At 42.8% G+C, this 23,176-nt stretch overlaps 1 protein-coding gene across 1 annotated transcript in view; it reads right to left on the reverse strand.

The window, feature by feature from the left end:
* Positions 1–23,176, reverse strand: part of PTPN14 (protein tyrosine phosphatase non-receptor type 14) — a 496,593-nt gene that overhangs the window by 14,025 nt on the left and 459,392 nt on the right. The window contains exons 15-18 of the mRNA XM_086927897.1: positions 20,087–20,305; positions 12,878–13,006; positions 6,141–6,375; positions 3,810–3,973 (exon numbers count right to left, since the gene is read on the reverse strand). Coding sequence (XP_086784023.1) covers positions 3,810–3,973; positions 6,141–6,375; positions 12,878–13,006; positions 20,087–20,305 — 747 coding nt within the window. The remainder of the gene's footprint in view (positions 1–3,809; positions 3,974–6,140; positions 6,376–12,877; positions 13,007–20,086; positions 20,306–23,176) is intronic.

Below are 23,176 nucleotides of genomic sequence, written 5' to 3' on the forward strand. Positions count from 1 at the left end.
AAAGAACTACCTAATAGACCCTACACCACCCATCCCACCCTGCACCCCTGCAGAAGGCTACGGCCTACCCCCCCCCAGCAGCGTGCCTGTCGCCCTAATAATGAACCCGAAATATAGAAAAAGAAAATATAGGGAAACGGAAAAGGAAAGGGAGAAAGAAAGGGCCTGGGGAGAGGAACCATTAGCATATGGTACGGCCCCCGCCCCCCGCCCGCTTACGCCATGAGTAATGCCCAAAACGAAACCAGCAAGTATTCAGCCACACGCCAGTACGAAGGAGTCAACAAAGTATCACAATGTAAGGCAGTCCATAACTCCAAATACCAATCAGTAGTCCTCCGAAAAGAACCGGGTTCATCCTAGTCCCTTCTTGGCCATCGTCGCTATATATGTAGATCCAGTGGGCATAGGACATGGCGATGAAGAGAAGCCATGGAAAATAAACGGAAGCAGCCAGTAGGATCCCCTCTCACGTGGGCAATGCAGATAATGTTCACAGCAGCCGTATATACCAATGTCAATGAACTCCAGCGGTTCCAACCGTTCATGAGTGGGACCATCGCCTCCCCAGCCAGGAAGCGGGGAACAACCAACGACAGCACCGGACCCATCCGCATCCTCAAAAGCTGGCCCGGGAGGAATGGCGGCCATTACTTCCCTCTGCACGCAGGAATCACGGATCAAGGTCGACCTCCAGGACCTCAGAGCTTGCAGGACGTCGCTCACCGTGGGTTCGAGCTCACCAGTACAGGCCCAGGAGGAATGCAAGGGCAAGAAATCGGCATCCCGGGACCCTGCACAAAACATGGCAGCAGCCGCCATTTTGCGATGATTACGCCGTCTCTCCGGATTCGTTTCCAAGGGTGAGCCCAACAGCAGAACCCCGGCGGGACCCCCCTCAAGCGCACAAGCAGCACCCACAGCACTGAAATAGTGGTCACAAGGGAGGGGGACCCGCCAGTGACATCGCTCCACCAAAGTCCTTCTTCGCCACCAAGTGAAGGAGCCCGGTGTGGCCGGACGGCAACAAAGGGGGGAGCCACCAACCACGGCGCCCCCAACCCACAACTTGCCGCACACCACCTCTGGAGCACCGGACGAGTGTCCCAGGCGCGTTCATTTGCCTCCGGGCTCTTCGCACATCGGCATCTTCCGGCCGGCCCCAGACCTCCACCCGAGGCCGCCGCCGACACCGCCTCGCCGGCAACTCGCTAAGGGCGAGGCCCCGGTCTCAGTCCCGGGAAGGCCGCACTTTCCGGGAGGGCACCGCTGTGGATCCACCGAACACCGGACCCAACGGGATGGATGGTAAGTTGCTGCAAAGCTCTGCATATAAGTTGTTGTCCGTTTTGGGCAGGATATTCGACAGGATATTAGATTTCAGGCAGGTAGGGCGGCGGAGCCGAGCTAACGTGCGGCCATCTCGTTGTCGAGCTTGGATCCTCCCCTCCGATTACTGATATTATTAATAGGAATGGATTTAGTTAACTGGAAACTTTTGTGCAAATGCGCAGGTTCAAATGGTAAAACAGAGGTAAATTCCCCAAAATCAGATTTTAAGGCAACCAGTAGAAAATAACCTGGTAAAATGTTTCATTTACAACACACACATTATTATTCCAAAGATGATATTGTCTTGTTTTGTAGTCATGCACCTTGGTATACCCATTTTGGTACCTCTTCTGTAGGTCCCCACCAAGCTGTCCTAACAGTAAACGAAGATGAACTTGATTTATTTCATTTATGTCTTGGTGGGTGACTCCCTGGTGTCTTCATGAACTAGACGCAGTCATCAATCGTGATGATCCGCAACACTAACTTACCAGAGGCTACAATGTTTGAATGTGTTTTTAGAACCTTCTCTCACCACTTCCTCTAGCTTGGGCTTTTAGTCATGATGGTAGATCAGCTGTCACTGCTTGGCTGAGATGCCATCTCTTTTGCTGTGGCCTCTGCCGTTTGATCTGATATTGAAGACCCTTCTCTATTTTAGGTAATAACTGACATTATGAGGAGTACTTTGGTGACTCATAAGAGTGTTCACATGCTTGTGGACATTGCGTATTTAAAAAAATGTGTTTGTTGCATTAAAGCTTGCCTGTAAATCAATATTTAGTCGATTTTCTGAAGCACCTCAAATGCAACTTGTTAAAATAAATGCTTTTTGTCGGAAGGCATATATTGCTGGTCTAAAGCAAGACACTCTGAGCCAGGTGTGGCCTTTTATATAGAACTGTTGCAATCAATGTATGCAGGATCTTGCTAGGCCTAAAGTTAAGTTAGAATGATCCTTAGAGGACTTATACCCTTCATTAATATGCTCTGGCTGGACAGTTCTACTACCTCGCAGCGCCCTTGAGTCGTACTCTATCTAGTCATTATCTGGCTGCATTCCGCGTGCCCCTCACTTCTCCTTGCTACACACTGCCATTCCATACATCACTTGATCTCGCCATGTATCCCAAACACCCCTCCTGCCCCTGTTTATTCAAATGTTAATGTTCCTGTTTACGATCTGAATGTATCTATCTTAATTGTGGTCCTATGAAAGACAAACAAAGCTACTGACAGGCCTAGTCACTGACCCCTGTTGCAGAGGGTAAAAACCAAAATGTGGTGTTTTCCAACTTAAAATAAAAAAGGCCATGAACACTAAATAAAACTGGGTGAGATTCTCACATGATCCCATTCTTTTCCATTCCCAGTTTACTCCTTTTTCGCCAATACCAACTCTTGTCAAACTCCTATGTGGAAATAAAAGCACGAAGATGCCTTAGGCATGAGGGAAGGATTTAGGCCAACATGAAAGTAAGTCATAAGTCACTAAAGACATGGATATGGTCAATAGTCACATCATTTAGTTTGAAACAAAAAGGATACTTTTTATGGATGAACACTTAGGCCCTGATAATGAGTGGACAACTAACTCCAATGGCGCAGGTAACAAGCCACCTCGAATTATAAGATTTGCAGGAACACCACAGATATTTTCACTTTCACCAGGGGATTTCAGGTGCTGATAACACTTCAGGCGAAAGTGTGGAGTAGAACAAGGAGTTACTGCCAAATTCACACCAGGAATTTACAGAATTCTTTCATCCTTTTTCATTTCTCAGGGGAGCCTGAGAGTGCCTTCGGTATCAGTAACTCTGGGGGTGGACTTTATGATCCAAATCAGAGGTCCTAATTTTGAATGCATGAATGGAATGATGGATCGATGCCAAATTTGCAAAATTGAAATGGGAGGATGCGGAGAGGCAGAAAAAGAGATAGGCAGAGGCAGAAGGAGAAGGAGAAAATGTTACAAGAAATGCTATACATTTCAGAAGATTTGAACAGAAGTTTAAAGGATATGGAAGATGCAGTAGGCATGGGGTGAATACAGTGAGTTCTATCTGTTTTGCTCTTTGTCAGCTCTGACTTCCTGCTCTGTTTTTAGTTGAACTGACTGAAGCATTTGTTCACAATATCAAGTTTTGTGAGTAAGCAGTTTCTCATTGAGTTATGTACTACGGCATTGGATTTTCAGGACCATTTCAGTAAAAGGTAAGCCCGTTTGCCATTAGATTCGCTAAACATTTGACGTGAGGTCTTCGGCTGTTACCAAGGTAGATATTGTTACAGCGGTGATGACAACTGCTGGGTGACAAAGAAATAGACAAGGGTACCCCAGGTGGGGTTACTAGATTATGCGTGAACAAATAATTCACAAATGAAAGATCTATCGTAACTCTGCTACTCAAGTCGGGTCACCAAGTTAAGTACCTCTATCATGCCGCAAAAATATTATGTCTGAAGCAACATCTTACCTCATTGTGCTCCAAAGAGCGAATCATTAGTTCAGTCAGTATGACCACACCAGTCCGCCCCACACCGGCGCTGCAATGGACTACAATCGGTGGACTGCAAGTCTTGCTACTGTCCAGCATGATGTTCGTATGACGTCGTACTGACTGTATTTCATCCAAATACGCTGTGAATCAGTAATTGCAAGCATGTTATTTCCCATACAATCTCACGAGGTTCCATGAATGTCTCGTTCATGAAACGAAATGTGCATTTATAGCATCTTATGTCACTTGATAACATTCTGTTGTTGCAAGAATGCGTTTAGTAGCAAAAAGAGGTAAACGTCATACTACTGTGGAAAAGGTAATATTGCCTGTGTAGACGTCTTTCCACTATTTTACATTTTGTGCCCACCCTGTAACGCTTCTCCCTGCTTCAGCATAACAAATAATTACAATAATGCCCTAAACCTATAAACAGAAGATATTAAAGAGGCCTTCAACCCACATCTAACTTCTGACCATTTAACACTACAATATCTTGATAAGCTCTGGTTGTCATTACGTCACTCCAAGACATAAAGTAAACTATCTGTTCCCAAATCATCCAATCAGAATCTGATAGACATGACTAAAGTGGGCCTGCAGAAAAGAAGAATTTTGATGCAAATCTAGATGAGGGAGCCAAATTATTTTAGTAATCTAGAAGAGGATAACACAGAGCTGTCATACAAAACTATATGCCTAAGAGCCTGCAGAGAAAGCAGCACCCTCACAATATTGGGAAAGCCTCCATTTCTTGAATGTGAAAACTGAAATGAAGCATCAGACCTTAGACCTAAAAGCAACATCCAAAATCAAAGCATTCGGCCTTCCATTTCACTGCTTTTCTGAAGCGAAAACTCATCCTAACACTCGGCTCCAGACAATTGATTAATTTCACATGGTGAAACACGGTAAAACATGCAGTGCGAACTCTGGTTCTCTTTTGTAGCGGCACCCAACACACCCTAAGGACTTTACTGACTACCCTCAATCATAACCAACTATTCCATCACCCCCAACGGGCTTAAGGCACTTAACCAAGGCAACTAAATTCACCTTCATAAGAGTTCAATAATATGTCCCAACTGACCCTAAAACAAACAGCAGCCCTAGTTCTAATGATTGACCCACAATTGATAGGGTACCCACTGTCAACCATTATAAAGATATTGCAAGTCACCAAGGAATTCCTTGACCATATTAAGGAACAAGGCTGAACACCAAGTTATGGAACTACGAGGTGACTTGCAATAGCCTTACCATGTACTGAGTGGGGTGCTTTATTCCTTATAATACATGGGCAAACCATCACCTTCCCACAAACCACTCAAATCCTTGGTGAGTAGCTCTTTCATGTGAAAGAGAGAGCATGTTTGCTAACATAAAGAATGAAAATAGAATCTGTAGTGCAAAATTAAACACATCAAAAAAGCAGCTACATATTTGTTTCAAAAAAGGTATTAGAATCAATTTAATGCAAATTACTTTAAAAATAAAAAATAAAAAGCTGTAGTAGCTTGAAATGTGTAGAAACATTCAGAAAGATTTTAACCTTTCCATAATGACCCAAGGAGTGCTAAAAATAAACATGTTGCAATAAATATCTCTTTACTGCATGCCAAGATGCACTGGAAAAACAGAGCAGAAGAAAGAAAAGCAGTGTTTTGTTTTCATCCTTACATAGCTGACTTAATTATGATTAATGGCCTGACCTGCCTTTCCCCTCGGCTGACAATGTGATTTCAGATCTCAACTGTAATAAATCATTACATTTGAGTCCTGACGTAATTTCTGTATAATAGGTGACAGGGTGCGTCACAAATTGCCTATTATAAAAGAATTAGAGACAGGTTTTTATACAGGGATTGCAGAAACCCATGTACTATAATTATATTTATTACCCATTTTTCCTGCAATTAACAGATAAATGAAACAGACTAAACAGGGTAATGTAAGAAATCCAACTCTTCTGATCTCTTAGCAGTAGAGAGGAGTGAATCCATCATCTGCTGGAACCCACTGAGCCTGATCCTAGGTTGTCACACGTAAGACAGGAAGTTATTCCAGGGAGCAACTCTAAAATCATATACGGGTTTAATTCTGGTAAAAGTCATCATTCCTGCAGAGCAAGTTGTTGCAATACAATAATTAAACAGTACAGTGATACCAGCAAATGTGATGTATACACTTAGCATTCCCGGCCTTCAACTACAACTTCAGGTCGCCTCATGGTAGGACTAGAACTCTAGCCAATAGTCTCACTTGTGCGTCCTTTGAACTCAGAGCTTAGAAGGAGAGGTAACTTACACAGGAAGCCCTGGATGTCTTCTGGACAGCCCTGATCTGGCCAGTCTGTGTACTGCAAATGCCATACTGTCCTCTCCTGAAGGGTGACCAGATGCTTAACTTTCAGCCCTGTAGTTGCATGGCATCCAGAGTCCGTACGGAACTTCGTTGTCACCTTGAACTTCCCATACGTAGCCGAGCTGTGCCGAGAGCCCAGTTTAGGCCAATAGCGGTGGCTCTTGCATCGACCTCCCTCCTGCAGAAAGGACACACTTATTTAGATTGACGAAACATACATTTTCCTGTAGCAACAAAGAAAAAACTCCACTTGATTTTCAGAATGTGCATAAAATAGATATTTTTCAATCACTCCTTATAACTTGCCATTAGAAAGGAAATAATGGTTTCAGAATTCCACATAGTTATTAATCAAATAATTTCACAAAATCAAATAAGGCCAATGGGACAGTGCTGACAGATTTGCGACACCAATGGGTTCTGCTGACCAAATCTTATAATGTTTTGGCAGGCCTCTACTGGTCTGTACTGGATTAAGATGTGTTCCCAATCTACATGGGTAACACCAATGTAGGACTCAGTTTATTATGTATACCTCGCACTGATGGACAACTCGTTCTAAGGATGCCTGGTCCAAAACTATTGTAGAATTAATTCAGAAAACACATTCTTTTATTGGACTCTCAAGAAATGGCTTCACCTAATGTCTCACCAATGTTTCTAAAATACTCCAAGGTCATTAATATATATTTTTTTACCTGTAGAAAAATCAAGTGCATAGGAAGAGGCTTTGGTGAGGTGATTATCTGATGCATTTGCGTATCATGCACTCGCCACAGAAGGCATACTGATCTGTCTCTGCGATTAAAACTCCAAATGTGTGGTCCAAACATTCTTAGTTTAATTCTTCGTAAAGACAGTTTACACTTCCCAAATAGGTGAAGTTGGGAAACAAAGCAGAACCTATTTCGAAACACTCATTCTCAAAAAATGTTGTCTCTTCCCTCCCTCAGGGTTTCTGATCAAATCGTTTAAGTTAATTGTAAATTCCCAACAGCAAAACACAAGAGACATTTTGTTCAGAGCTCTTTCTGCACCAAGGGGACAAGCCAAAAAAGGGAGCTCGTCTTTGTTTTCAGGGTCAGTCCAATTTCATGTGATTTTCAAATCCTTCAGGTGTTTTTGAAACATTATGTTCAAATGCTAGAAAAGCAAGAAGCTCATAAAAGATCAATTTGACACTGGCATGTTTGCATTGTATGATAAATGTAAATGAATACATGATGGCTCACCCTTTCTTGCATTTATTTCACATGGTACAGAAGAATTTGGACAAGAAATGTCAGACTTAAGAGCTTCAGGATATTGTACATCATACATAGGAAGCTTACGGTGGCAATGTACTGAGAAGGGTGAGGATTGGGTGGTGAACGTTCAACACAGGCATGCAACTACTGGGAACTGCACTTACACACTGTAGGTCAGGTGAGGCCAAAATCAAAGTGGTTTGGGAAAAGGATGCAAAGGTCCCCTCACCCACACATCACTCCAGGGGTCAGACGCTTACACATGGACTTCAATAAGGAGTGCCTTGGGATTGGTGCGTTATTTATTGCACCAGTTAAATAACGAGTCCCTGAGCGTGGTGTTTATTGGATGCGCTAAATAGTGACAATTAAGATGTTTCCAGCAATGGGGGATAAGATACAGATGTTGGCACTTACCACATCAAAATTCTCATCTTCCAGTGTATTCCGGACCCTTTTCCCAGACAATATTGTCAGGTTTGACCTTCCCATACTCTTTGTCAGAAAACTCCAATGTGGAAAACTCCACCCCACTAGTACCTGCAAAACCCGTGCAACAGGTGCTTTTATGGGTGCCACAAATTAACACAGCACTTGAATACAAGACCGTACAGCTTGCCAAATGACCAACTAGTGAGTAATATGAACATTTATAAAGTTCACTCTGAAAAATCAATAGCCTTTATGCACTGGTCATCCAGGAACTTGGGTAAACTATTAATAAGAAGTAAACTTCAGTTCAAACCAAAGAACATTAAGAGAATAGGAGACCGGCCCTTGTGAGATTTAGGTGCACATGAGACTACGAAATCGAGAGATTTAAATAAAAGAAAAAAAAAAGGTTTTGAGGGTGTAGTGTTGAATAAACCTGCAAGGTCACTAGTTGTGCATTGCATGTGGTATTTGGAGAAACAGAGAAATTTCAGAGATCGGCTGCTGATGAAATTATCTTGGTGTAGCTAAAATATGATGCCATTTATAAACTGTCTTCACAATAATACCTTGGATAAAGGATGACTTTAACATAGTCCATCCCTGTCGGTCCTTCTGGCTTGTCCCTAAGTGGTCTCTCCTGCATAAACATATGTATACAGAGCATCTGTCTTTAGCACTGTATCCAATTGCAAACAAAACAGGTGATGGACCGAATGTGGATCAATGTCACACATTCAACCCAGTCAAAAGATCTGGGCCCAAATCCATCGTTCTTTTGCACTCCACACCACCCTGGGTTAGACAATGGCGATATGCAAATCAGCTCTGACCCTGTGCCCCATGGGAACAATCCAGTCCGAACTACAAAAGCCATGTTCTTCCCAGAACGGAATCAAGCATCCGAGGACCGGACCGGTTTCGAGGTAACACCTCTCATCAGCCCGGCTAGCTTGACTCCAGTGGTGTGGAGTGCCTGGGACCCACGTCTGAGCATCCCCAGCACACTTATGGCGGCAATTGCAAACAAAACAGGTGATGGACCGAATGTGGATCAATCCATCACCTGTTTTGTTTGCAATTGCCGCCATAAGTGCGCTGGGGATGCTCAGACGTGGGTCCCAGGCACTCCACACCACTGGAGTCAAGCTAGCCGGGCTGATGAGAGGTGTTACCTCGAAACCGGTCCGGTCCTCGGATGCTTGATTCCGTTCTGGGAAGGACATGGCTTTTGTAGTTCGGACTGGACTGTTCCCATGAGGCACAGGGTCAGAGCTGATTTGCATATCGCCATTGTCTAACCCAGGGTGGTGTGGAGTGCAAAAAAACGATGGATTTGGGCCCAGATCTTTGGACTGGGGTGAATGTGTGACATTGATCCACATTCTGTCCATCACCTGTTTTGTTTGCAATTGCCGCCATAAGTGCGCTGGGGATGCTCAGACGTGGGTCCCAGGCACTCCACACCACTGGAGTCAAGCTAGCCGGGCTGATGAGAGGTGTTACCTCGAAACCGGTCCGGTCCTCGGATGCTTGATTCCGTTCTGGGAAGGACATGGCTTTTGTAGTTCGGACTGGACTGTTCCCATGGGGCACAGGGCCAGAGCTGATTTGCATATCGCCATTGTCTAACCAAGGGTGGTGTGGAGTGCAAAAAAACGATGGATTTGGGCCCAGATCTTTGGACTGGGGTGAATGTGCGACATTGATCCACATTCTGTCCATCACCTGTTTTGTTTGCAATTGCCGTCATAAGTGCGCTGGGGATGCTCAGACGTGGGTCCCAGGCACTCCACACCACTGGAGTCAAGCTAGCCGGGCTGATGAGAGGTGTTACCTCGAAACCGGTCCGGTCCTCGGATGCTTGATTCCGTTCTGGGAAGGACATGGCTTTTGTAGTTTGGACTGGACTGTTCCCATAGGGAACAGGGTCAGAGCTGATTTGCATATCGCCATTGTCTAACCCAGCTGCAATCATTTGAAACTCAACCCAGGCAAGACTGAACTGGTCTTGCCTGGGCAGAGTTCTCTTAGTTGGAACCCTAGCTTCTGGCCATCTAGCATGGGAGCCCCTCCGTCTAAGTCATCTTCAGTGAAGAGCCTAGGAATTTTTATCAGCGAGGATCTCTCCCTGAAAAGACAGGTAGGCGCAGTTGTGTCATCTAGCTTTTTCCAACTGAAGAAAATTAGGAAAATTGCCTGTTTTTTCTCTCTGGCCGCCCTCACACAGATTGTCATTTCCCTGGTCCTGTCTAGACTAGACTTTTCCAACAGCCTCTATCTCGGGCTCCAAGCTGGAGAGCTAAAAAGCCTCCAGCTGGTTCAGAATCAGGCAGCCAGACTTATTCTGAATCTATCCAAAAGGCAGTCTGTTAGATCAGGGTTAAAACAGCTACACTGGTTGCCTGTTGAGCAGCGAGTGGCTTTTAAAACCGGGTGCATTTTATTCAAATCCTTACATGATTCTGGCCCTTCATTTATCAGAGATCTATTCAACAGATATAACCCATCCCGCAATCTTCGGTCCATTCATAAATCCCTTCTGATCGTCCCTTCTTATAAGAGGAAGCGCCTCGGAGGCTGCTGCTTTGACCATCTTGCAGCTACCTTCTGGAACTCTCGTCCCCTTCAATTAAAACTGAGTGACAACATCCTCAGTTTCAGACATTCCCTTGAAACCTGGCTTTTCTCCCAGGCGTACTGCTGAGCTGCCTCATCTACTTTTAATTGGTGCGTTGTGTTCCTTTCTATAGCGCCATGAAGCCCCCGGGCGTACGAGCGCTTAACAAATTCATATTAACATTAACATTAACAGGGTGGTGTGGAGTGCAAAAAAACGATGGATTTGGGCCCAGATCTTTGGACTGGGGTGAATGTGTGACATTGATCCACATTCTGTCCATCACCTGTTTTGTTTGCAATTGCCGCCATAAATGCGCTGGGGATGCTCAGACGTGGGTCCCAGGCACTCCACACCACTGGAGTCAAGCTAGCCGGGCTGATGAGAGGTGTTACATCGAAACCGGTCCGGTCCTCGGATGCTTGATTCCGTTCTGGGAAGGACATGGCTTTTGTAGTTCGGACTGGACTGTTCCCATGGGGCACGGGGTCAGAGCTGATTTGCATATCGCCATTGTCTAACCCAGGGTGGTGTGGAGTGCAAAAAAACGATGGATTTGGGCCCATATCTTTGGACTGGGGTGAATGTGTGACATTGATCCACATTCTGTCCATCACCTGTTTTGTTTGCAATTGCCGCCATAAGTGCGCTGGGGATGCTCAGACGTGGGTCCCAGGCACTACTTTTAATTGGTGCGTTGTGTTCCTTTCTATAGCGCCATGAAGCCCCCGGGCGTACGAGCGCTTAACAAATTCATATTAACATTAACATTAACATTAACAGGGTGGTGTGGAGTGCAAAAAAACGATGGATTTGGGCCCAGATCTTTGGACTGGGGTGAATGTGTGACATTGATCCACATTCTGTCCATCACCTGTTTTTTTTGCAATTTTAGCACTGTATCCAGCACAGGATAAAGAGTGGTGGCTTCAGTGGTCACCCTTAAATCCTATAAGACATTTGATTGATTTAAACTGCACGCATTCCATCGCTTGCTCTTCTTCCCACTGCTACACTATTTAGCGATGAGATCCAAGACAGAAAAGAGAACCACTCTTCTGGTTACTCGTGCACAACACCAAAACTCTTGCCATTCCCACACAGTGGAGGAATACAACCACCTGACAGCATGCTTCAGGTTCTCCTCAAATTATGAATCTCTATAAAAATCTACGTCCAATACAACACAAGTGTAGATACGCATGGAGTATGAATGAAAACACCAGAGCTCTCAGAACATATTTCTGCAAGTTTCTATGTGAATTTCTGTTGCACTTGAGAGAAGCTCCAGATAGGAGTCTAGCCGCGAGTCTGAAGTCTTGAAATGTTTGAGTTGCTGAACTGTAATGTGCAAAGACATCCAAAAATCCTCTTCCAAGAGACCGCAGTAGCACATGCTGCACACCCTTTGGTAAAATTCACTGTTAATGTGTACCTCACTTACTGGCACAAAGAGTGAATTAGTGTCAAACGCTGCTAGGAACTTTGGGGGCCTCTCCACAACTTCAAACCAGCCCGGAGCCACCAGACTAAGTTCAGTAAAGAAACAAGTCACCAAAGGATCAGTGTGAACGTCTCTCCAACTCTGCCAGAACCTTTACGCCACCCAGTAGACAGCAGCCCATCCTTTTAATATCAGCCCTGGCTGCATGCAACTGTGGACAGGGCATGCCCTGAATGCACATGTTTGTTTTCTGGTACAACAATGTTTCACAGACATTGAATGTCTTTCAGTGCATTCTTGAAAGGGTATTTATCCGGATGCCCTGAACCAAGGGATATGATGAAGCCACGGATTCTATGCCCTTTGAAGTGAGGGAACGTCTAGTAAAACATGATGAAGCGAACAATATAAAGGAAATATTTACCTGCAACACTGTTGAAGGCTATTCTTGTTTCATCAGAGTGTGTTGATGTTACTGTTAATGTGCCAATTCTCCCAAAGAGGAAGCATTGCTCTGCGATTATTAGTGGAAATATGTCTTTGTTTTCTTTGGCAATAACATCAAAAGGTTTCAAAAACACGCATTTCAGGAGGACCAGACCATCTGCTTCGTGCCTCACGGTGACTGATCAAGGGGGTGGGATCCCGATTTGGCTAACGTTGGCCACAGAAACCCCTCTGACCAAGCAGGTCACTCAGTTCTCAGATCCAAGTGGAAATATCTATGCTTTGTTTGGCACGTGGAATCCCTAAACTGAAGAAACCGCCTGCGACAATGAAATTCATGCAATAAAAAAAGACAGGAAAGTGTGCATATGAAAGGAAAACTTAAAATAAAGGAAGCAGCAAAAGAAAACATTGTTCTACTACAGGTCTTGAGAATGGTGGGGTTCCCATGCTCACACTATGAAGGACCATCTGCTGCAGTCTCACTTACCTCTTCAGCAGTGACCATGGCTATCACGTTCACGCCTTGTTCCCACACCATCTGCCAGAAGTCGTGGCACGTGTTTGGCAGTGGCCCCTGCGTGCCTATGTAGTGCCACTCTTCTCCGGATATTGACACCTAGGAGGCAGCAAGATAAGCATTCACTTTCCAGTTCTAAAATGACATTGTTTCAACTTTCTATCCCACAGCAGACTTAAAGGCGTCAAAGCTAAATATTATCTTGAACTGCCACACACATTAACAAGTCCTGCATGCTTTTATCATGTGCTTTATAGTGCAGAAATGATCCCTTGTTTTGTTCCCTATGCTTGTATCACGTGATGATTTGGCCGGAATTCCTTCCCAGACAGTGGCCTTAATGCACAATGAGCAAGTGGCCCAACTACAGGTTTCACAGGATAAGTGTGCTGTTTCTTTTTTAAATATGTGGCATTCAGGAATTCTGGAACATGCCCATGCACTGTGAGATTCACAGAGTGAGATCACTGTGCTGCTACTTTAGTGCCAGGCCATGAGCGGCTCACAAAGTTAGGAGACCTGATGTCCACACATATTAAGCCAACGTCACCAAAGGCACAGACAGGGGCAGCATTACCCATTATTCACAATGAGCTTTGAGGTGTGTCAGAGCACTGTGCTCGACAGCAGAGTGGAAGGAAGTAGCAAAGCACAAGTCCTACCCAGACATGACTTGGAGGTGCTAACATGACCCACATTTATACTCTGCACAGATGCACAAGGGAACGTGCACTTGAGATTAGTGCCTTACCAAACTAGCACCAATAGCAATGTGGAATTTAAAATGTCTATTATTTACGGAAAGTATATGTGGCAACGCATTTACAAATAAATCAGCCGTCCAGGAGTGAGGCAAATGCTGCAAGGAGACAAGCCTGTTCACAAGAATCAAGGGACACACTTAAAAAAGGACATTACTTGTCAAACTGTGGAGTAGGCAGACATCCCACTACTTTCCCCCAGTCCATTTCAGGCGCCGAGAAGCACTGTGAAGAGATTTAAAGTGGTCCTAAATTGCCATGTAATCTAACTTCACACAACCTTCTACTGGCATTATGATGCGAGCAACTTGAGTGGATTCCCATACAAAATTCCCATCAACTATATAATTTCACCCACAACTGAAAAATTAAAACATTATAAATGTCCAAATCTAGCAAATATATTTACATATTTGCATTAGCACTTTCCTCCAGCCTCCAGGTGTGGCCCATGCCCCATTTGTGTTTTCACAAAAAAGCTAGTAAGGCTCAATAAGCGTCCTGAAATTCGCAGACTACTAAAAGGTGCAAAATAAAATAACAGAAACTATATTTTTAATCAATAATTACATCGCGAAATAAATGATCCAATCTAAGAATTATAATTAAATTCCTCCCACTAGGCATGTGCTGGCGTTACACAGGCCCATGGCATATGGTCTGGTTCAGGTACAGTAAAGGATGGTGCAACATTTTAAGGTGGATGAGATGGACTCACCTGAATGGCTACTATTCTGGGGCATCAGAGCTTCCTCCCACTCCACATCCCAAAGTATACCCAGATCTGTTACCAACCGCTCTCCTATTCGTCCTAGGGTATCAGGAGCATGTCCAATCCTTTTTGTACACCTGTGAAATCCCCCCCACACCCCCACTGTGTATTCCATGAGGCATAATCCTGAAGGAATACACAGTGGGGAGGCGGAGGTGTGGGTGCCACCCATCAATCACACAGGTAAATAAGTTGCACCGAAAACAAATAAACTGCTCCCTCTCAGCTGCCTGCAGGTAATACTCTGCTTGAAGGACACTGAATGATTCCAGTCTTCTCTACCCATGACATCTCCCAGTGAGGATATCCTTAATAAGTTTCACTTTCAGAATCCTAATAATTGAACTACATATGGAAGCATTGTCCCCACCTACCAGGGGGTGGCCCGGGTCAGTCTGCCTCTTCACCCAAAGCCTTCTTAGTCGCTCCCCTACCTGCATCACCCTACGGTCACCTGAGGCAGGGGGGCTGTACCGCATCACGAATACCCATAACTCAAGCGCGTTCTGGAGCCAATGGAGAATCTACGTACTCAGTGGAGGGCTCTTCCACTGATGAATGAACTCAACCATTTATTACCACCAACTGAGAAGCCAGGAATAGTGTTTACCATTTGGGAGGAAAATACCAGCTTGTACGCTATTCCAATGTTCAGTGGTATGTGGGGTGCCCCTTTGTCCCATAATAGCCCTAAAGCTACTTTTGACTCTCCTAAAGAACTAAGACCCAAAAGGGTATATTCAGCACGATATTTTGGAATTTAGGCACTGATATTTTTTTTATAAAGGGCAGCTCGTCCTAGCAGAGAAATTGGGCGAGTCTGGCACTCCCAAGCATCCACCTGAAATTCAGGCGGTGCTGCTCCCAGATACCTTTTAAAGTATTTTACTTAGGCCCTGTGCTTTGTTTTCCTCACAATTAAGCAACCAAGATTATGTGAAAAGATAGAATACAAAACTCAAAAACTGAACATTTAAATGTTGAAAATGTTTTCACGAAATTGTAATTTGTTGGATGATCCAAAAACATCCGAAACACGTCTAATCAAAGTAATATTTTCAAATCTGATCTTGCAATCTATTCATCCAGGAGAAACGTTTAAATATGTATATGCTCACATGACGCATTACATTAAAGCTCTTTAACTGCAGAACATCTTTAATCACAAATATATCCCCTTCACTGAAAGCTATGCCGTGACATAATTTTCACAATAGTCTTAAATTATTTATCAGTCCTGCAAAGACGATTGTTGTAGATAAAAGTCGACTAAGAAGAAAAAAAAGCAACACTGGTAGTTACAGCTATGAAATATTATTGTAAAGAGGTTTTCGTTTCTTTTAGCTTACCGTTCTGGGTCATTATTGATTTTGTCCACTAGATGGAGCTGAAGCCCTTTCTTTGGATTCTACAAACAGGAACCTTGGTTTGGCACAAGTCCTACATTTCTATGCTTCTACCAGTTCTATTTGCAGATGTCGCATGATCTCCAGCACAAAAATATTTACGTATTTATTGGGTCAGACTAGGTTTATATATAAAACAAGTCCCACACTTTACGAACGATAAGTGGCAGAAGTAGTTTATGTTTTTTAAGAACATTTATTTACACACCTTTTGTTTCAAAGGCAAGCAGAAATAGTTAAGACAAAGAAATGCACAAGTCATTCGATTAGCCATTACGGAACCACTTATCTCAAAAAAGAAAGTTTTATTCAGATTTGAAGGTCTAAAAAAACTTTATTTTCGACGGCCTTTTTTTTTTACATTTCTTAGGTCGTTTTAAATTGTAATATACATAAGGTCAATAATTTTCTATTGTCGCCCATCTTCCTGAAGGGCGGCTTAACAGTTCTCAAAACAAATCAACTAAAAAAAAAAACATATTCGGATCGATACCACAGCACCAGTCGTGACACCTCAAGGGCTAGTTCTCTTGCTGTGAAAATAATATGTTTAATAGCACGGTAAGGAAAAAAGACCGCTCTGAAGAGTTCCATTTAAAAAACAAAAGCCAAGGTTGCCAAAGTAAAGGGTTGGTCTCTGTCTGCTTCTATCAATGCCTGTATTTTGTTTAAGTCGGAGAAAAAAGTAAATACAAATAAAGAAACTAGGATTCAAAATGAATAAATGGAATGGGAAATATCACCTAGAATGTTTAATTCTATGATTTCAAATTTTAAACCAATAAGAAAACGCCAATGACTATCAGCAACATTCAACACTACTGCCATGTACACCTGCAGATACATTGGAAAGACAGATGCTCAGAGACACTGAAACTGATTTACTTCCACACAGTGCTTTTCAAAAACTCCCCATATTATTTAAAAAAAAACAAGCACTGGCAAAGCCAATATGTCTTGCTTCTACTTAAATGACAGTGTTTCATGATTGTTGATTTTGCTTGTGTTATAGTGTGTTTTCTTATATTAACTGATTTAGCAAACAGTAACCCTTCTCCCCCATCCCTACAGCCTACTCATTGCACTCAGACACTATGTAATAGATCCAAGGTACAACCAAACTCCATAGTACTTGTTCTCACAGAATCTCTGCAAGTACCCAAAGTATAGCAGAGAGCCCTTCGTGCACTTGTAAGTCAGTCATCCTCAGGACTTCCCTCCAGTGAAATCAGTGTCTTCAAAAGAGAGATGACTTAGAGTCGCTGCTTTGTACTGATCATTTTGGCACTGCGCCTTCCAAGCCATCTCACAGCTGTGGAACCACACTAGAATACCAGCGCCTGCCGCATACATGCATATAATTTCCTTTAGTGTTTTAATGCCTTGTTACCTTGTACTTGGAGGGAAAATGACTATCCCAAGAGCGAACTCATTTTTCTGTTACTAACCTGAGCTTTACTTTTTCCATGCTATTCACTCCTTCTCTGATTCCCTATCTCTGTCCATTTCCCGTCTCCGCTTTCCTTCTCAGGCCCATTAATACGGACTATACTTTCGCCACACCTCTTCTTGAGGATCTTACAATGTCAATCATGAAATTCATAAGGATCTCGCTCACCTTAAGAGTCTTTTCTCTCTTTCCCAACACATTTCTTTCAACTCATCCAGGGACACATTTTTCAGGTCAGCATCCTCAGATGTCTGCCATCCTTATGTGCCGGTTTTGTGTGTGCGAGGGTTTAACCTTACTATTGAACCCAAAATGAGCTCTAGGTACACCCCTTTAACACTTGACCCTCAGTGTAGCGAAGCCATGCAGACCAAGGCTTACTTAGGGAGGTGGTATGGGGGTTAGACACTGAGAACTCAATAAATCAACCATTAACAATTAATAACTAAACATCCAGCAGGCATTAATTGCTGAAAGTAGTATATCACTCATAACCTTTATAACTCAATACCACCCATAATGGTACATATGGCAGCAAAATTATATTGGGGCACGAACAACATACAGTGATCACAAGGGAAACAGCCACAGCTATTTCACTAGGACACATTCATTGTATATCTCATTCAACAGTTTGTAATCTCTCTTTAGTTCTTCGCATGCAAGGGTTGGAATGTGGTAGTCTCTGGCGAAGGGGCACCTGGTGGTGCGCCAGAATTTCATGAAAGTCGCTCCCCAATAAATGAGGAGTTTGCCCTCCCACCTCCATTGCTTCATGTTCCATGTTCTCATGGCAATTGCGTACAATGCACAACTAAGCAAATCTCTACACCCGAAAAGATATGCAAGATTGAAGATCACTGTGCAAATGCCACTTCTGTACACGCTGGGGACACTGAATGTACCAATGTAACATCGCCTATGTTGTGCAGGCTAGCAACTCTAAAAAGAACCCTCAGAACATACCCACATCTGAAGGCAAAGAGCTGTTCATTGCTTTCAGTGGTAGTAAATTCTGAAAAATTAACATTAGGTTATATAGTGGTAAGTACTTGGACACTGACATCGACAAATTATTATTACATAATTTGCATTATTGAATGTCAAATACAATTTGGTAATCAGGCAGACATAAAATGTGTCTTAAAACAAGGAGTAATTCTGTGTGAAATAGCAACATACATTTAGCTGCAAGAGATGTGGTATATTTACAGTTCCACAAACAAACTAAAAGAGGTAATCAAGCAAGGCTCGGGTTTTGTCCTTTCCTTTCTCTCTATGCACAGTTTTGAGGGTAGCTTGTTGTTTAATTCCTTTACTATCTCTTTGATAATGAGATTAAAATCTTCTTTCGATCCCCCTTCCTTCCAGGCACTCTGCTAACTGCCTCTGTCACATTGGACACTGGCTAGCTGTCAACAGCACCAGGTATTTTACGCCAAGATCAAACTCATTCGATTCTCATTACCCAGTGTCTCTACAAACAATTTAGACCCCATCTTCTTTCCACTAGACTCAGTCTCCCCCCTTACTTCTGAGAAGTGCACTTCATCATGAGTGAAATGAGACGTTACACATTAATCGTAGTAACATTCAACGCTGCCCACTGCAGCCTACTATTCAGCCACTAAAATCCCCTACACATCAGTATCTATGCTTCCACTCAAATATGCTGATCAATGCCCTAGCCCCCAGTGAGTTCTTAGTAGACTTCCATAATGCATACTTCAAACCCTGTGAAAACCCCCTCAACTGCCTTATAAGGCTCCTGTTCTTAAGTGTACAGAGCCACGCTCTACTACTCTTGTGCTGGACCACAGAGATACTATGCTTCGCCCATTTCTATGTCATTAAAAGTTATTGTTTGTCTTTGATGCTTTGCTACTCAATATTCTGTTCTATCCTCTGTGACATACTTTTAATAAACTTACCCTTTGAAACTTAAAAAAGTTACTTACTTTTCCCAGTGATCTTCAGTTATGCTCTGCAGTTCCATACCAAACTCCATCACTATATCAACCCAGCTGGTCCAGTATAAAACATTGCTCATCAGATATAGGACTGCATGCAAGGTCTGAAACGCATTTCTTGAACAAGTAATCATACTCATTGCTCTCACAAGCCCATCACTGTTACAACCCCACTGTGTTCCCTTCTCCTTTATATTAATTCTTCTTACCCTCCACTGGACAGTCTTCCTACTCAGCATTTGATTTGCTTCTTCACTCACAACCTTCAAAATTACCTTTGAACAGTTTTCATTTCAACACATAAAAGCCCTTGTGAAAAGTATCCACCCATATTAAAGTCGTATTCAGTGCAAACCCATAAGTCAGGCATATATAATGTGGGATCAGATTTATGGTAGATTTTAAGCATATGTACAGCAGCTAAATTTATATGCAACAGATCTACGTGGAAATAATTTGCAAACTTAGTGATTACCCTAAAAATCAAGAACAAGATGGTACTCCTGAACAGGAGTTCAACATTTCAATGTAAATCCATCACCAGCATTTAATGCAAACAGCCTATGACTGGAAACATAAATGTTAGTGCACTGATGCAATCATAGCATCTGTTGTACAGTAAAAGTTTATGTAATATCTAGCATTTCAAGTAATCAAAATAAGGCATCTCATATTTACTTCAAAGCAAATTCTCGCTAAATGAACAAAAGCTTGATGAAAACATATGCAAAGTACAAAAATTGACAAATTGATACATAGTGTAACTTTGTTGATGTAAAAGAACAACACCTATAGCTATGTGGTACCAAACTATTCTTACCTTTATGTGGGAGGCGTTGATGTAGCCGGTATTATTTTCTTTGGTTGGCACCAACTCGACTCGATTTTCCTCGTATGGAACAACCTCTCTGATGCGATTGCGCTCGATGTTTTCTGGCAGTGTCGCTGTGGTGAAAACACCGTCTGCCTTTTTCTTTGGAATCTGTTCATATTCCGTGAACACCATGCCTTCCTCCAGCCGTGAACGCAAGATTTTACACTGCAATTAAACCACAAGAACACCAACTGTGACCATCGCCCAGTTCAAAGGACAGTCATTTCCATTGCAGTGATCAAAGATGCCCTTCACTTTGAAATGCCATTATAAGGCCCAGGTTGAATATTCTAATGCACACTTGAGTCAAGCTTTTCATCCTACAGATTTTGATTTAATAGGGGAACATAATGTTTGTTGAGTCCTAATGGTATACGTCTTCATCAAAAATGGGCAAGGCTTCACCAAACAATGCAACTTGCAAAGATTTTAATTTGTAATAATGAGAGATGAGGGCTGCCACACATGTCTGGTCTGTCAGTTCCCAGCCTGCTACAATGCAGCAAACTCTAATCTGTCCTCAGTTCAGGCTACCACTACTATATACTTACTTGCCTCTGTCTGCATCAACCTTTTTGGAATCTAACAAAAGAGGGGCTGGTAACACTCAGTCAATCTGTCCCCTTTCCTCCTATGTGTAGGATTTCTACCCCCAACAAGGGGGCAGACCGAAAGCATGTACCATAATGATAAGAACATTGAGGTCGACTGTTAGCATAAGGGACCCCATTCTTTCGCAACCCTCCAATATAACCTTTCCATCTTTCACTCTTCGATTCATGTCCCCTCTTATTCACCTACAAACAGGTATCCCCTAGAGATAAGAAAGCAGATGGACTGTCTGGCAAGTATGACAGCTCCAGAGTTAAATAATACAGAGAGCACCGAAGCAATCGTATATTCAAAGCCTCACGCTAAGATGGCTTTCAGGATATCCAGGTCAATGTGAGTGGAGATACTATATCAGGCATATATTGAACAGTGCTTAAAGAAAGTGCGTGGAATAGACCAAGTGAGTGTCAGAACGTACCAATGAAAAGTAACACATTCCCTTATGTCTAACTACAGGAGCAAAGATATCTAGAGGTGAAGTAGGCTTTTGTGAAGAGTGATATTTCATAATGTGGGAGGTCACCGTCCTGCTTCATCTCTCTTTTTTAACATGTCCACCGATGTGCAAAAGCTTAATTATGCTCATTAGTCAGCCGGTCCTAGGTCGATTGTATCCTGGTTCAAGAAGGGCCTGGCCTATCGGGAAAGACTGTTCCCATTGGAGCAGGGTCAAAACTGATTTGCATGTGGCTGGGTCCAAACTGAGGTTGAACGGTGTACAGATTAACCATAGACTGTGATGTCGTCCCGAATAATTACCAGTGGTTGAGATTAATTCCAGCATTCCATCCATCACTTTTTTTAATACTTTGCCGAGTCTGCCTAAGTAGTACAGGTATGCCCAGGCGTGGGTTCTGTGCACACTGTCACTGGAACCACGCTATACTTTCCTGATGAGCCCTAATCAGGGTAAAACCTGTCCTAGGCTGCTTCTGTTCCTGTCCAGGAAGGACCTCGCCTGGCAGTTTGGGCAGAACTTCTCCCACTGGAGCAGGGTCAAGACTGATTAGTATACGATTGGGGCAAAACTGTGGTGGCATGGGGGAAAAAAATAACAATGGACTGATATGTGCCTCTATTAATTACCAGCGGCTGAAATTAATTCAAGCATTCCATCTAACACTTTTTGTACACTTTAAAATAAGCTCTGGCACAGTACAGAAACCAAGCAGGGTGCAATAAAGAATCTGATCCACATAAGATTCCCTAACACAGTGACTTCTAGATTAATTAAAGCATCACGGTATAATATTATCATCTCATTCAACTATGAGTATTGGTTTATGGAAATTAAAATTTACACACACACAAGTGGTGCAAATTGCTGAAAGTAATGGACTAATGACAACGTTGGAGAAAAAATGAGAAACAACCTCAACTATTTCAAATTGGTTCTTTAGTCAAAATATAGTTCCTGAATCACAGTATCTAAACACCCGTCTGGCAAATTTGAGAAAGCATATATGAGATTGCACCAGTGGTATAAGAATAGTCATGTCCTCTGTGTGGCAAGAATAATAGAGATCTTGCAATATGATCCAATGGTGTTATCCTACATTCATAACATCTATGACAGATACTGATTTAATAGAACCCGTACACTGGGTGGACAGAATAGTGACACTCTTAGCTCGGCACGGATATGAAATAGAAAAAATTTAAAAATGTAAAATTGCGTATCTTAAAGTGATTTTCCTTAGATATGAATTATCCAGTGAAGGTAAAGGACTGGCACTGGACATCCAACAAAAGTGTGCTAATTTACAATCTCCAAATAGATTGAGAAAGTTGCAAGCCATGATAGAGTTTTTGAACTTGGGGAAATGCTTACTTGCAACATTATGCTAAGCTAGTTAATTACACCCATGTTTTGGAAAAACAAACACAATTGGGCTAAAACACATATAGCTATCCTACGTGGACTGAAAACAGATGTTAGAGAACAACTACTTACAGATGCCGGACAACAAGATGAACCTAGTAGTTCTGAATGTTCTTAACAGTTCAGTATACACATACATAATTTACAATGAGGGGTAGACAACTGACACAGCATATCGATCACAGAAGCAAGATTTACTCTTACAGAGAAAATTCTCAGCAGTACAGCCAGCCATTTTAACGGTGCATACTCGTGCACAGGGAAAGCAAATTATTGCAGTTTCACCATACCTATACGTGTGGCAGCTACCAAAGTTAGTATCGCAAATGTGCATGCTCAAAATCTTCGTCAGGTGCAGTGGGCCACAACACAAAACACAACTGATGTTTCAGTATCGGGGTCCAACTCTTTGTATGCCAACATTTCTAAAGTACACACAATTTTTGCCAAACTCCAAATATCTAATCCATATGCAACTATGTGAGCATGCTCTACACAAATGGCTCTGCTAAGCCCGCTATTGGCACCAAATAAAAGTATTA

Source organism: Lissotriton vulgaris, chromosome 6 (genome assembly GCF_964263255.1).
Source record: "Lissotriton vulgaris chromosome 6, aLisVul1.2, whole genome shotgun sequence".
In the NCBI taxonomy this organism is placed as follows: Eukaryota; Metazoa; Chordata; class Amphibia; order Caudata; family Salamandridae; genus Lissotriton; species Lissotriton vulgaris.